General features: G+C 43.7%; 1 protein-coding gene across 1 annotated transcript in view; it reads right to left on the bottom strand.

The window, feature by feature from the left end:
• Positions 1 to 3,261: 3,261 nt before the first annotated feature.
• Positions 3,262 to 13,841, bottom strand: part of Fer1l6 (fer-1-like family member 6) — a 155,444-nt gene continuing 144,864 nt past the window's right edge. The window contains exons 41-42 of the mRNA XM_039080186.2: positions 7,678 to 7,778; positions 3,262 to 5,775 (exon numbers count right to left, since the gene is read on the bottom strand). Coding sequence (XP_038936114.2) covers positions 5,589 to 5,775; positions 7,678 to 7,778 — 288 coding nt within the window. The 3' untranslated portion in view covers positions 3,262 to 5,588. The remainder of the gene's footprint in view (positions 5,776 to 7,677; positions 7,779 to 13,841) is intronic.

Here is a 13,841-nt window from a genome sequence, read left to right as displayed (position 1 = left end):
CCACTGTGGTTGGCGCTACCCCAGGAAGGTGTTGTTGAGTATTCAAGGAAGCAAGCTGAATTTTATGAGTTCCTCTGTCAGGACATAGGTCTGGCCTTCTTTGCTCAGTCCCAGTGTCCAAGTAGACAAAATCCATCCTCCAGAAATATGGAGACAAAGTGTGGAGCAGAGACTGAAGGAAAGACCATGCAGAGACTGCCCCACCTGGGGGACCCATCCCATGTACAGATAACAAATCAGCCAAGAAGTGCATGCTGACAGGAACCTGATACAGCTGTCTCCTGTTGAGGCTCTGCCAGAGCCTGACAAACACAGAGGCGGTTGCTCACAGCCAACCATTGGACTGAAAATGGGGTCCCTAATGGAGGAGTTAGAGAAAGGACTGAAGGAACTGAAGGTGTTTGTAGCCCCATAGGAAGAACAACAATATCAACCAACCAGACCCCTCATAACTCCTAGGGACTAAATAAACCACCATCCCAAGAGTACACAGGGATGGGCCTATGACTCTATCAGCATGTATAGCAGAGGAGGATTCCTGTCAGGCATCAGTGGGAGGAGAAGCCCTTGGTCCTGTCAATGCTCAATGCCCCAATGTAGGGGAATGCCAGGGCGGGGAAGTGGGAGTGAGTGGATGGGTGGGTGGGGAGCATTGTCATAGAAGCAGGGGGAGATAGCAGGTTTCTGGAGGGGAAACCCAGAAAGGGGATAACATTTGAAATGTAAATAAAAAATATCCAGTAAAAGATAAAAAGTCCAAAAACAAAAAACAAACAAACAAAACAAACAAAAAACCAAACCCATTCTCCAAAGTTGTACTTGGGACACTTGGGATACTAGAGGTTTCCTTCAAGGCCTGGCTTCATGCCAGCACCTAGTGGACCCATGCAGCCCCTCTACCTCGTCATAGTAATTCTTACCCCATAGGTATTGGCTCCTGACTGAGGCTAGGGTTCAGAGAGCTGAAGGGACCAGTAGAAATAGAGGAGTTAGGATTTAAGCCTCCAAGCCTTGTTTGTCATGGCCTCTGGGCAGAATGGACCAGCCCTTTTGCAACCTTGAAGTCCTGGCTCAGCATAGCATCGTACGTGCGGGCTGCTGCCCTGGGTCACACGGGAGTCAACAAGGTAAAGCAGATTGAGCATTCTCCCTCAGAGCACTCGAGCCTCAGAGAGATACCCACCTGTTTATTGTCCATCTCTGCTGCTGCTACCCGTGAAGCCAGGTTCCAAAGGGAAGGGCCTTGGGAGCTCCAATCTGGGCTATAAAGCTAATCTTGCTTCTCTGTCTCCTGCCCTTAAAGATGTGGCCCCAGCTTCATGCCGCAGCCCTACCTTAGACCCTCTGTTCCTCACTGTCATCACTGTCTCCTTCAGACTCCTCATGGCCTCGCTCACTCCTTCCGCAGGACCTTTACATGTGCCGTCTTCTGTCTGGAGTCTTTTTTCCCCTCACATCCTCCCTTGGCCATTGCTTCCCTGAGTGTCTACCTGGTATCTGAGGCAGGTGGGAGTCTCCCTGTGAGGCTCTCTGCCTCTGTTCAGTATGTCCTTGTTTAGTATGTGCACCTGTAGCTGGGGGCGTGTGATTGATTGGTTTGTCTCCCTTCCCTGCTCCATGTGTTTGCCCAGGGACTTGGCATGTTTTAGTGTAACCAATGCTCTCCATGCAGCTAGCATGGGGCCTAGATTTAATAATCATCTGCTGCTATGGAGTGAGTAAGGTTGTGAGGTGGATCCTATGCCTATGTGTGTGTCGTGTATTACTGGAGTTGTTAGGGTCGAAACCTGGGCCCTGGCAGCTCTAACCAGCTAGGTTCGGTCACCCGGTCTCAGTATGTCAATTAAGAAGCCAAGTAGTAGGGAAATTCGGAGAAAGGGGCACTGTGTAACATGACCATATTAGGAAGAGAAACAAAAATGTTCAGTAACCTCCCAAGTCCATCCCCACTGGTTAAAGTATAAACACCAGGCACGAGGCATTCACCACTAAGTTATCCCAGCAAGTGTGGTCCTGCCTTCTACACTGCCCAGCATCTCTCCTGCAAGGTGGTCTGACAACCTGTCAGACCTGTGATATTTCTTGCTGATAAGCAAGATCTCACTCTGACTGGCACCCGGCTTCAGTTTTTCCCTTGTCCCAGGTGGAGACTCCTGGAGAAATCCCAGCTCTTTGGGGATCATTGTTGCAGTAGTCGGAGAGCACAGGTGTCTCTCCTTAAATATCTTTTCTCTGGGCTGGGGAATTGGATCCCCAGCGACAATGTAAAAGGTACAGTGGTGCATATCTTTAGTCTTTGCGGGGATCAGAGAGACAGGCAGACTGCACTCACTGGTTAGCCATGCTAACCAAATTGTTGAATCTTTGGGTTCAGAAAGAGACCGTGTCTCAAAAGATAAAGATGGAAATTGATAAAGTAAGACATCTCGTGTGTGTGTGTGTGTGTGTGTGTGTGTGTGCATGTACACACGCGTGCATATACATCCATATGCACACATGAAATTACATGCACCTGCATGTATATGGCCACACACACAATTACACGCACCTGCTTGTACATGACCACACATGCATACACAAACATGTACACACACATACACACACTGTGCAGACCAGTTTTAAAAGATAAACAAACTATTTTCTCTTTGGCCAGGGCGTCTACCACAGAGGGGAAGAACAGGCTGCCAAGTGATTCCAGGGTGTGATGTCACATTAGAAACCCAGTCCTGTACTGTGTTCGCACCTTTCTTTGGGGCTAAGTTTGCCAGCACTATTGGGGGGAGGGGATTTAAATGTTGTTTGAAGAGTTAAAGTGAATTCTGAAATGGATTTAAGCTATAAGAAAAAAGGTGGGGGCTCATGACAACTTGGGAAATGGGCATTCTTTAAATAAAAAAAAAAACTGTGATTATCTTTAGGACCAAGGCTGCATAATTAGGTGGAACATTATTTTGTTTAATTTTTCTTTGCAGGACAGGCCATATGTGATATCCTAAGTATAGAACACCAGCCACGGCTGATGCCAAAATTATCCTTGCTTACCAACTCCATCTCGCACATTTCTAAACTGTTCCTAAAGCTTCTTCCACCAGGCTTTCTGGCATCTGGACATCTTTTGATACTGACGGGAAGTTGATGGACTCTATTTGACTTATGAGGATTTCCAGATCATTTCCTTGCTTGCTTTTATTAAGTGTTTCGACAATTCGTATGGTTCTGTCAAGAGTTTACCTTTCAGAATTCACTAGAAAGTGCCCGTTCTTACATCCACATTTATTTAAAAATAGCGCTCCTCTTTCCAACAACACCAGAGATGTATGCATTTGTGAAGCACATTTGCTGCTCAGTGCCTTTCTTGGAAGAACCATTATATGAAGACAAAACAATAATTTGGGGGGAGCTTCTAGAACACAAATCCTGTGGTAATCTGGCCATGAATATGTTAGCCCCATTGCCTATAGGGAAACAATGAACATTTTTAAGTGAACAGAGGTAAGTTTATGTTTATTAATTTTTTACATTAAATTATCATATACTTATTAAGGAGGTTTTGGAAAAATAGAAAAATAAGAAGGCAAAGGAAAAATTATACTGCTTAGATAATCATTGTTCACGTTGGTATATTTCTCTAGACATTTTTTCCATCATTGTGTACATATTTATTTTTACAGTATGCTGTACATAGTTTTCTAATACATATACAAATGCCTATAACGAATTTAGTACACATGCCATGTGATGTCGAGCATTCTGACCTCCTCGTTAAGGATGGATGGTGTACTGCACAGTGAGGATGAGACCACTCCTGTAGCTGCTCTCCCTAGGGAACACTGCCCAGGTAGCAAGCTTCTATTCCTCAGCACCTCAGGAAGATGGGATGGTATAGTTGCCAGAGCCAGAGCTGCCTGAACTGCTTAAGACTAAAGTTACAGCGGCTGCAAATCAATGGCAGAATGCTTGCCCAACATGTACCAGGCTCTAGGTTTGAATACCAGTACTACAAGTTTGTATTTCCAGTTTTTGATGGACCAGGAACATTCTAGAATGATTTTCTATGTAGATGTGAGCACTTTTGCCTCTAGAAAAGTTACAGCTGTGCAATATGAAGCCAAGCATGGAGCAAGGCAGAGAGGATCAGGAATCACAGTTATTCTTGACTATATAGACAGTTTAAGATCTATGCGGACTATACCAGACCCCATCTTAAAAAAAAAAAAAGACCAGGGAAAATAAAAGTCATAGTCTTGATGCTTCTAGTAGCAAGAAATGAACCCAACTTAGTAGTTTCTCCACTAGCATCCTAAATGACCTTTATGACAGAAGAAAGGTTTATGGGGCCAAACATCCCAATTCTTTGATTTCCTTACTGTGTCTGAGGAAAGAGGCCCCCAGTTCAACCCCCACCATAGACAGGACAGAATATAAGGGCTGAGCTGCACAGCCCAGAGGTCTCCCTTCCAGGCACTGATGCCCGCCATCCATCAGGTGAATACGCTGTTGCTTCTCAGACTGGTTTTTACTTCTGTACTTGAGACTCACACTAGAGCCAGGCTCACCTGCTGGTCGGGTAAGGGATGAGCAGAGGCAGCAGTGGTCATTCGTATCACAGTCGTGTGACCAGTGGGGACATGACACTTGGTGGGAGGCTGTGGATCTAGCAAATGAGAAGTCCCACTGGGTGACAGGGAACCTGCTCTGACTTCCCACACACACATAATTACAGTTCATATGTCTTAGGACAAATCACGACCCTCCATTTGGAAACTTCCATGACACATGTATGGTTGACTTTGAAGGTAACGTGGCTGTATTTTGTCTCTATGGGCAGTGGGTCTCAACCTTCCTAACGCTGTGACCCTTTAATACAATTCCTCATGTTGTGGGGACCCTCAACCATAAAATTACTTCAGTGCCACTTCATAACTGTAATTTTGCTACTGTTATAGAGTTGTAATATAAATATTTTGGGAAATAGAGGTTTGCCCAAGGGGTCCCAACCCACACCTTTGAGAACCGCTGCTATAGCAGAATTTCAACAACAAAGTATTTTAGATGAGTTATGCACATTTTTGCTAACCCAATTTGACAGCCTGAAAGTGACTGTGTCCTATAATCCTGAAGGCTAAACCAAGAGATTTTGGGGACATATTAAATGGATAGTAATTTACTGAATACTTTCAGTCTACTTACTAAGACATTTTATTCAAAATGCAGTGCTTCTAATAAACTCTCAGAACCAGAGTTTAATCTTTTTTAAATAGAACCTATTACATGATGAAAAGGCTCACTGAGGTCAATTTGAGGTCACTGGTCATTAGCCTGAAGTGAAAGAGTCATTCAGGTTACTTGTGGGCAAAAAATAAGATTTGGGATTTAGGGGTTTGAAGGGTGGTAGCAGGTACTGGGGCAGAGAAAGACTGCCAGAGTCCTGTCCTCCTGATTTGTCTCAAGATACAGGGAAGGCTATTGGTCCCATGACTATCCCCTTAGCACTCAGCACAGTACCTCTCGCTGCACATGATTGTAGAGATTCCTGTACAGAACAGAGGAGAGCATTTGGGAAAAGAGATCTGTGTCCTCCACTGCCCCTACGAGCCACCCACAACGATCCTCCGGCTGATGGCGCCTGGCAGGGTGTAGATGAAGAGGACCAGGAAGACGATGAGGATGATGAGGATGAAGGCGATGATGATGTACTTCTTGTAGTTCTTCCAGATGAGGTGGTACAGGCACTTGAAGGGGCTCACAAACCATGAGAATGAGGTGTCTGGGCGGCTAGAGAGGGAATCAGAGAAGGGGTCATGTTCAACAAATGCCTAGGAGTCTCAAACTCCCAGGTAACACTTCAAGTCTGGGGACCCATAAGAGAGGTCTGAGATTAGTACATACGTATGTACGTACGTACGTACGTACGTGTGTGTGTTAGAGAGAGAGAGAGAGAGAGAGAGAGAGAGAGAGAGAGAGAGAGAGAGAGACAGAGACAGAGACAGCATTCCACTGAAAACAACAGAAATAGGGCAGTTTACCAAGTGATCTGTAATGACTTGCATGGTGTTAAAAGTTGCTCTGATTAGAGTTAAAGCTCTGTTACAACCCACCCTGAAGCCCACACCCCCATCCCTCCATCTGTGACCACATCATCAAGCCCATCTTCTGCACAAAATCTACCTCACCACCTCAGTTCATCAGGAATGCTCGTCCTAAACTCCTGCCCCACCTTGATTGACCCTCTTTGCGAGCACAGCATATTTGTCTCCTCTTCCTCTATTTTATGAGTCTCTGTGCTACTTCTCCTAAGTAAGTGGAAAGTGTATGCCTTGCATTTCTTTTGTGCCTTCCAAAGTATTTTTATTTTCATTTATTTTTTAATTGAAAATTTTTTTCATACGATATGTTGTGATCACGGTTTCCCCTTCCCCAACTCCTCCCAGACCCTCCCCATCTCCCCACCACCCACCTCCATGTACTTTTGTACTCTCTCTATTTAGAAAACAAACGGGAAAAAGACCCAACAACCCAGAATCAAAACCAACCAACAAACAAAAGACAGACACACAAAAGTCCATAAAAATGCAAAATTAGAATCTGTAATATATACACAAAAGAGCAGTAAGACAAAAAAAATGCCCAAGTATGGCAATATGACACAAAGGCTCTTCAAAAATACCACTGAGCCCTTTCTGTGTTTCCATCTATGTCTGGGCATGGGTCTGCCCCCAAGTGTGAGACTCCATTGGAGAAAATGACTTTTCCTTTTGCAAGCAGATGTCAATCATAGACAGTTTCTTGGTCAGGCTTGGGATCCCATGCCTACTTCCCTCTCTCAGCACTGGAACCTGTGTGGACCCTGTGTGTATGTCTCTGTGAACAAAGTGGTTTTAGACGGATGTCTTAATAAACAACTTTGAGTTACTGAGCATGCGCTGTTCTGTTGCTATAGAGACAACATCTGGGTCTGGGGTGATAGGACAAATGTGATTCCAAAAGGCATTTTATACGCATACTTCATGAACATTCATTTTAATGCCTATGTAACCAAGAATCAGGTGCAATGAGTACCGTCATTTTTCTAGTAATTTGGATGCTGGCCTTTTTTTTTAAAAGTAGTGATGCACGGAAAATAAAATGTTCTCATTTTATAAAAAAAAAAAAAACAAAAACAAAAGGAAGCAAAACAGAAAATGGTGAAATTAAGTTGGTCATGGATGGTGACTGAGTTGATGATGGGCACTAAGCCCATGGCTCATCTATGTGTGTCATAGAATGACTATGACATTGAAGTAAAACTTCAATAAAGTGTGAAAATGTTAAGTCAGTCTCCTCTCTCTCTCTCTCTCTCTCTCTCTCTCTCTCTCTCTCTCTCTCTCTCTCTCTCTCTCTCTCTATGTGTGTGTGTGTGTATGCAGTTCACATGCACATAACATGAGTGGAAGATGGGTGGAGTGCTCTAGCCATGCTGGTGGAGCACGTTATAGACAGGACCTGCTCTATTGCAAACAGTCTGTGGTCTTTGGGGCACTTTTCAGTAGAAACAATACACAGGTTGGACAGCACTATTCACCTGACCCCTGACTCCTGAGTTCTCTGTGCAGGAACAGGAAAAGCCCAGGGGATCCCCAGAGCCCCTGAGGTCCTACCCACGCCCCATGTTTCCAACTACAGCCCAGCCATACTTACTTGGGCTTGGCCAAGGGCTCAGGCTCCTTTCGGGCTTTCCCAACAGGGTTTTTCTCAGCTTCTTCTGCTGTGACCAGGTGGAATTCAGCTTCAACCTTGCCCTGCATAAGACAGAAACTGCAATTTCTGGGGGCAGAACCAGCATTCTCAAAGTGCCATCATATTACCAGGAAGTATTTTGACTAGTCCGTTGATTTATTTTGAGAACTATCAGTTTTCTCATCCTGGGAGAAACTATCTTGTGAGGAATCATAAAAGCCCCAGGGTGAGAGAGAACTCAGTGGATAGAGTGGTTGTTATGAAAGCATGAAAACTCAAGTTCAGTCCCTTATCACTCATATAAAAGACAGAGGCAGAAGGCAGGAGACAGAGACAAGCAGATGCCAGGAGCCCAGCAAGCTGAAGTGGTGAGTTTCAGGCTGAGCGAAGCAACCTTGTCTCGATGACGATGACGATGATGATGATGATGATGATGATGATGATGATGATGATGATATGGAGAGCAGTGAGTGAAGACGTTATAACATCAATGTGTTCACTACACATGTATGCTAGGCACATGCACCTGTGCACACATGTGCACACACAGGCATTAACCATACACACCATCACCACCACAGAAGCCCATAATGATGCTACTGATGAGTTTTGTGTATGGAAAGGGTACCACATATACAGTCGCACACAGATTTATAGATACAGATCTCCCACTCGATCACTGCCATCATTAATATAAGAGTAAATAAGACGAGTACTAGAAACGGAGTACTCATTAGAGAAGGAGCTGAGACTCATGTGGCAGGTCTCTTTCTGTCAACGACTTTCTTTTCCTTCAGTCCTTGGGAAGGAATTAGTGGATGTGACCCTGAATTTTCAGAATAGCTTCTCAGCCACCCATCATTGTGTGTGTGCATGCGTGAGTACGTGCATGCATGCATACATGCATGTGTGTTCACTAATGATATCTGAACTAGCCTTTCTTTTTAGAATTACCTCCCACTCCGCTATGGTAAACAGCCCTTCTGATTTGGAAATTGGGAGTGTCAGATGACTCTTTCAAGCATTATGCCAAAGTTGTTAGAAATGATATAAACTCTGGACTGGCAAACCACAGTGCAGTAATCAAGTCATCCTCCCTTGTTTAATTATTCATTTACCACGTGACAGGCCCTCTGTAGGTTACTGCCAGTCCAGGCCCTGGGGATTCTAATCAGCTGGAACTCCTGTTCTCGAGGAATAGCTTTCCTCTCCTCCTGCCTCCTTGGACTTTGTGCGCTGAGATCCACGGTGATATGACAGGAAGGGGACAGTAGAGCTTGTAGATGAAAGCATCATAGAAGCATTGTAACAAATGCAATCAATGTCACAGTGACTCTCTTGGGGACACACGATTGCAGACCATATGAGTATTTGGTCTGTGTCTTATCCCACACAACCATGAATATGTGTGTAGTCTCTCATTTTCATTGACAAATTAAGGCAGTCGTCATGCTCAGAGAATATTTTAAAACTGGAAATAAGTAATATATAGCTTCCATACTTGACAGTCATGCTTCCACACAATTATCAGAATATAATAATAATAATAATAATAATAATAATAATAATAATACTGAAATTCAAATTGCAACTGTACATCTTGTCTATGGCTCTATTTCTATTATCTCTTGGTCTATCTCAAAAAACAAGCAAAGTAGCTATTCTTTTTCATAGATAGATATCTGAAGCTAAAGGTCAAATCATGTTTCCAAGGATGCACAGATATAATAAGCTGTCCAACTAGAATCTGAATCCTGGTCTATAAGACATGAAGTCTCCTGACATTGCCATGACAACAAACTTCCTGACACTTATACTGGATTAGAAGGTTTAAATGCAGTTCTCAGATGATTCCGTGATATCTTCATAACCACCTCCTAAGGGTATTTGTCTCCCTGGTTCCTCATCTGTCAGGTGTTCTAGAATGATTCGGGCATTAGGATGTGCTAAAGTATCGAAGCTCTAAGGAGTTCCTTAAGACATGATGATTGGAAGGAATCTAAGAAATCAGCTTCAAATCCACGGCCAAGGGAGCAGTCTCACTACAGAAGCAAATCTTTCTTCCAGAGCCCTTTCTGAGGTGCTTTAACCCTGCTGAGCAGTGTTTTGTATACTCAGAACTTCTTCCTGTTGCTCCAATTTGATAGAGACTCGGTTTGAGAGAGGTGCTAACAAATTACCAAGTTCTGTAATTCTTAGAACAGGGTGCAAACCAACAGGGGACACTCAGGTTGAGAGTAAAAGAACCATAGCAGCCTCTTTATAGTCTACTGCTTAATAATGATGATAATAATAATAATAATAATAATAATAATAATAATAATAATAATAACGGCGACATCTCTGCAGCCTGAATAGTGTTTCATACACCTATGATCCACTCAAAGTACCCAGGAAAGTAGATAGCATTCTCGTGTCTGAGTTGCAACCAAAGAAACCTAGGTGTGGAGATGCTTGCCAATCTCTGTTATGAAACTGTGCTGTGAGTCCTGGGGTTCTTGTATCAAGTCCCATTATTTTTCTTTTTGTGTTCAAGTGACTCCCTGCTGAGGAGGACAGAGCACTTGGGCTAACTTGGACATGGCTGACTAAATGAGTAGAGACGTGAGGCCAACTTATATCTAAGTTATGAATTCAAATCTGTCATTCATTCGCTGGTTCAAAAGCCTCATTCAACCCTAAGCACTGTTAAGTGTCCTAGGATCCAGAAATGTTATTTAATTTGCTTATCTACTTATCGAGAGAAAGAGAGTATGCATGGCATGTGCACCCGTGTGTGTCAGGCAGAGGACAATGTGCAGGAGTCTGTTCTCTTCTCTAACTCATAGGGAAACTGTACCCAGTTCCTCAGGCTTGGCAGCAAGTGCCCTTACCCACGGAGCCACCTTTAATAACAATGACTAACTGATTTTCTGTAAGGTTTTAAAGGGATGCCACAGTCTTTGCTATCATTCTGACATAGGTATTTGCATTTGATGCCAGTGTTTGGGTTGGAAATGGAGAGCGTGAAGACTGCGTAGAATGGCATAGCTCAGCATGGACAGTAGTTGAATGAACATAATCTAGTGATCTGCGTTGAAACAGTGTGACTTTGAGTGAGTTGCTGGTCAGGTTTAAGACTCATTCTCCCAAGGATGCTCAAAATACGAACACCCCCACCCCAGCATAAGGCTACTCTCAGACATGCATAGATGAGTCTCACGGGTCCAGAGCGTAACAGGAAGATTATACAAGGAAGGCTGAGCACATAAGTTCTGACCTTGGCATAGAAGGCATTAGTTATTATCATGAAGAGCCTTACTTATTCCAGCCTCAGGAATGCAACGGGGGAAGGCGTGACTGCCACATTCTGATAAACACCACTCCTCACCGCCTATCTCTGCACCCAGAGTGCGTCACTTCCTACTCTACCATCAATATTCAGTCTCACACCAAGCAGAGGTCTTAAGCTAATAATATCCTACAAATGTAATTTAAAATCAGGGCTAAAAGAAAAAATATGGGCAGTTTGAGAGACTATCCATTAACCTCATGACATCTGCAGATGGGGAAAAAAAGATAAGGAAAGGTCCCTGAAGAGACTGTGTGTGTGCTGTGCCAGGGTTACAGCTTATGCTTCAAATTTCAATACACTGGGAGTGGCTCTCAGGAAACACAGAAGAGACCGCATTCAGAATGGACACAGTCTTTGTTTTTACCAGTAACTATTGCTCATTAGAATGCAACCTCGCTGGTATTAAAAGATTGATTTGCAAACATTCATGGTAGAATGCACATTGATAAAATACTTTAAAGAAAAATACATATGCAAGGTGTGTTTGGATCTGAAAATGTCCCTACAGGCTCATGTTTTGAGTGCTTGTGCCCTAACTGATTATGTTATTTTTTGAGGACTGTGAAACCCTCAGTAGGTGAGATCTTGAAGTAGGTCTCTAGAGAAGGTCATCTGGTCTTATCAGCCTCAGTCTCTGTTTACTGGTCCACCATGAGAGGAGTGACCTTTGCCACACACTTTTGCCAGCATGCCTTCCCTGCTATGTGGACTGAAGCCGCCAGAACCTGTGAGCCAAAATAAATCTTCCTCAAGTTGTATTAGAGCATAGCCATATGAAAGTGGCTGATTAACTCATATGTACACATGAGTACATATATGTGTGTTCACTGTGTATACCCATGTCCGCAATCTAGGAATTTCATTTCTGAGTACCTGAATTAAAGAATAATTCAGGCCTCAGAAAAGGCTTCTGTACTGAGCACAAACATTCTTGAACCAGATGTTTCAGTTGCCCTGTGTGCTCTAAGTAGGCGTCTCAGACTCTTCTTGGATTTTTTTTTTTTTTTTTTGGCTATAGGTCTGAAGCCAGCTACTTTTGATAGAAGATGATATCTAGAAAATAGAATACAAGCACTGAAAGTCTTATTTGTTACTGAGTGATTTTGATCCTAGATTCTTTCAGAGGGTACAGTTAGATGGTGTGTTTTTCAAACATTTCATTAGTCTGTAGTGACACAGTAAAAAATAAGTCAATGAAGAAGAGTTTCATCTTGATTCTAATCATTGGTAATTAGTAGATATGACTGATTATTCTGTCATTTTGGGGGTGGGAAAGTAGAGTGGTCATAATTTTGCTTTATGATAGCAAACTCTTAGATGGATGCTAACTAATAAATGCAAGGATGGAGGGAGGGAGGGAGAGAGGGAGGAGGGAGGGATGAGGGAGAGAGAGAGGGGGGGGGGAATGAACAATATCCTTGGTAGTTATAAAACCCAGTAGGTGAAAGTTGATGGCATCAGAGAATATTTATATTGTCAGTGTTACCTGCAAAGGGAAAAATGTAGCTTTGCATGAACAGATCTTACATTTGCCAACCTAACCCATCCAGAAACTCAGCAGCATCTACAGCAGGACCATTGGTTCTCTGGGAAGTAAATAGTACCCTGTATTATATATACTGACTTTCTAATAAACTACAGCGTAGTGACTTTCACATCTACTCCATTCAGGGAAAATGTAAGGAAGAGATATTAAGACAAGCAATGTTAGAGAGAGCAACCTGATATCTCAGGCCTAGTCTCACCAAAGAGATACATTTCTGGGCGTGTCTGTGAGAGGGTTTCCATTAAGGCCTGATTAGGAGAGAGGCATTGACTCTGAGAGGCTCCACACCTTGGTCTGGTACTGAATAAGGAAGGGGAGAGGTTAGCCAGTAGACTCCCCTCTCTTTCTGCTCCATCTAGTGTGACCAGCTCCTGCTGCGTCCCTTAACCCCCGAGTCAAAATAAAACTGCCTAGCCTTAAGTTGCTTTTGCCAGGAAAATGTCGCAGCAGAGGGGAAGTGACACACAGGAAACATGCCGATAACCTGCACCTCAGCCATAGTTTTCCCGAGATGCTCTGCATGTGAGGGTGTGTGAACTCTCCCCACCCTTTACACTTTTCAAATTTCCTGTGGACATAAATACTCAACCTTAGAACAGCCTTTGTGCACAAACACTATCCTCTGCTCTTAGCTGGAATCCGCTACATGTGTCACGATCCACGTGCTAAGCAGCATCCTCAGCCAAGCCATGAACACAGAGATACCAAGAACTCACCTTCCTCATCACTGAACCTGTAGCTTTTAGCCACAGAGGCTAGGGAGAACGTCTCATGAGACCTTAAGTACAGCTGCCTCTTTTTTAATTTAGGGCATGACAACTGCTCTAGGACCTAACCTTGGATAGATTCTAATTTGTGGAATTTGCCTGTAGAAGGAACTCTCTGACCCCCATATCTTAGAGTGATTTATTTAAAGATGGCTTTCAAGATGACTAGTTGGTGAAGACGTATAAAGCTGAGGGTGTGGTGTGTGCTCGTGCCCTTCAGCTCTGCCAAGGGCAGCCACCCCGAGTGACCCCCACAGCCAGCTCGTAGTGACTCCAAGGACGACAGCGCTGCACACCAGGAGCTGGGCAAATCCAAGTGTCTAAATTATACAGCTTGGACTACTGATGAGCAGCTTTAAAAATAAGCCTGGCAGGTGGCAGAGACTGGAAACAAATCCTCTCTTCCCTGCCAATGACTGGGGCACAAAAAACGCCGAACATTTCCAACACTTTGTGGATGGTGTATATACACTCCTGA

Source organism: Rattus norvegicus, chromosome 7 (genome assembly GCF_036323735.1).
Source record: "Rattus norvegicus strain BN/NHsdMcwi chromosome 7, GRCr8, whole genome shotgun sequence".
Taxonomy (NCBI): domain Eukaryota; kingdom Metazoa; phylum Chordata; class Mammalia; order Rodentia; family Muridae; genus Rattus; species Rattus norvegicus.
The sequence above is the reverse complement of the archived record's forward strand: the minus strand, read 5'-3'. Positions and strand labels throughout refer to the sequence as shown.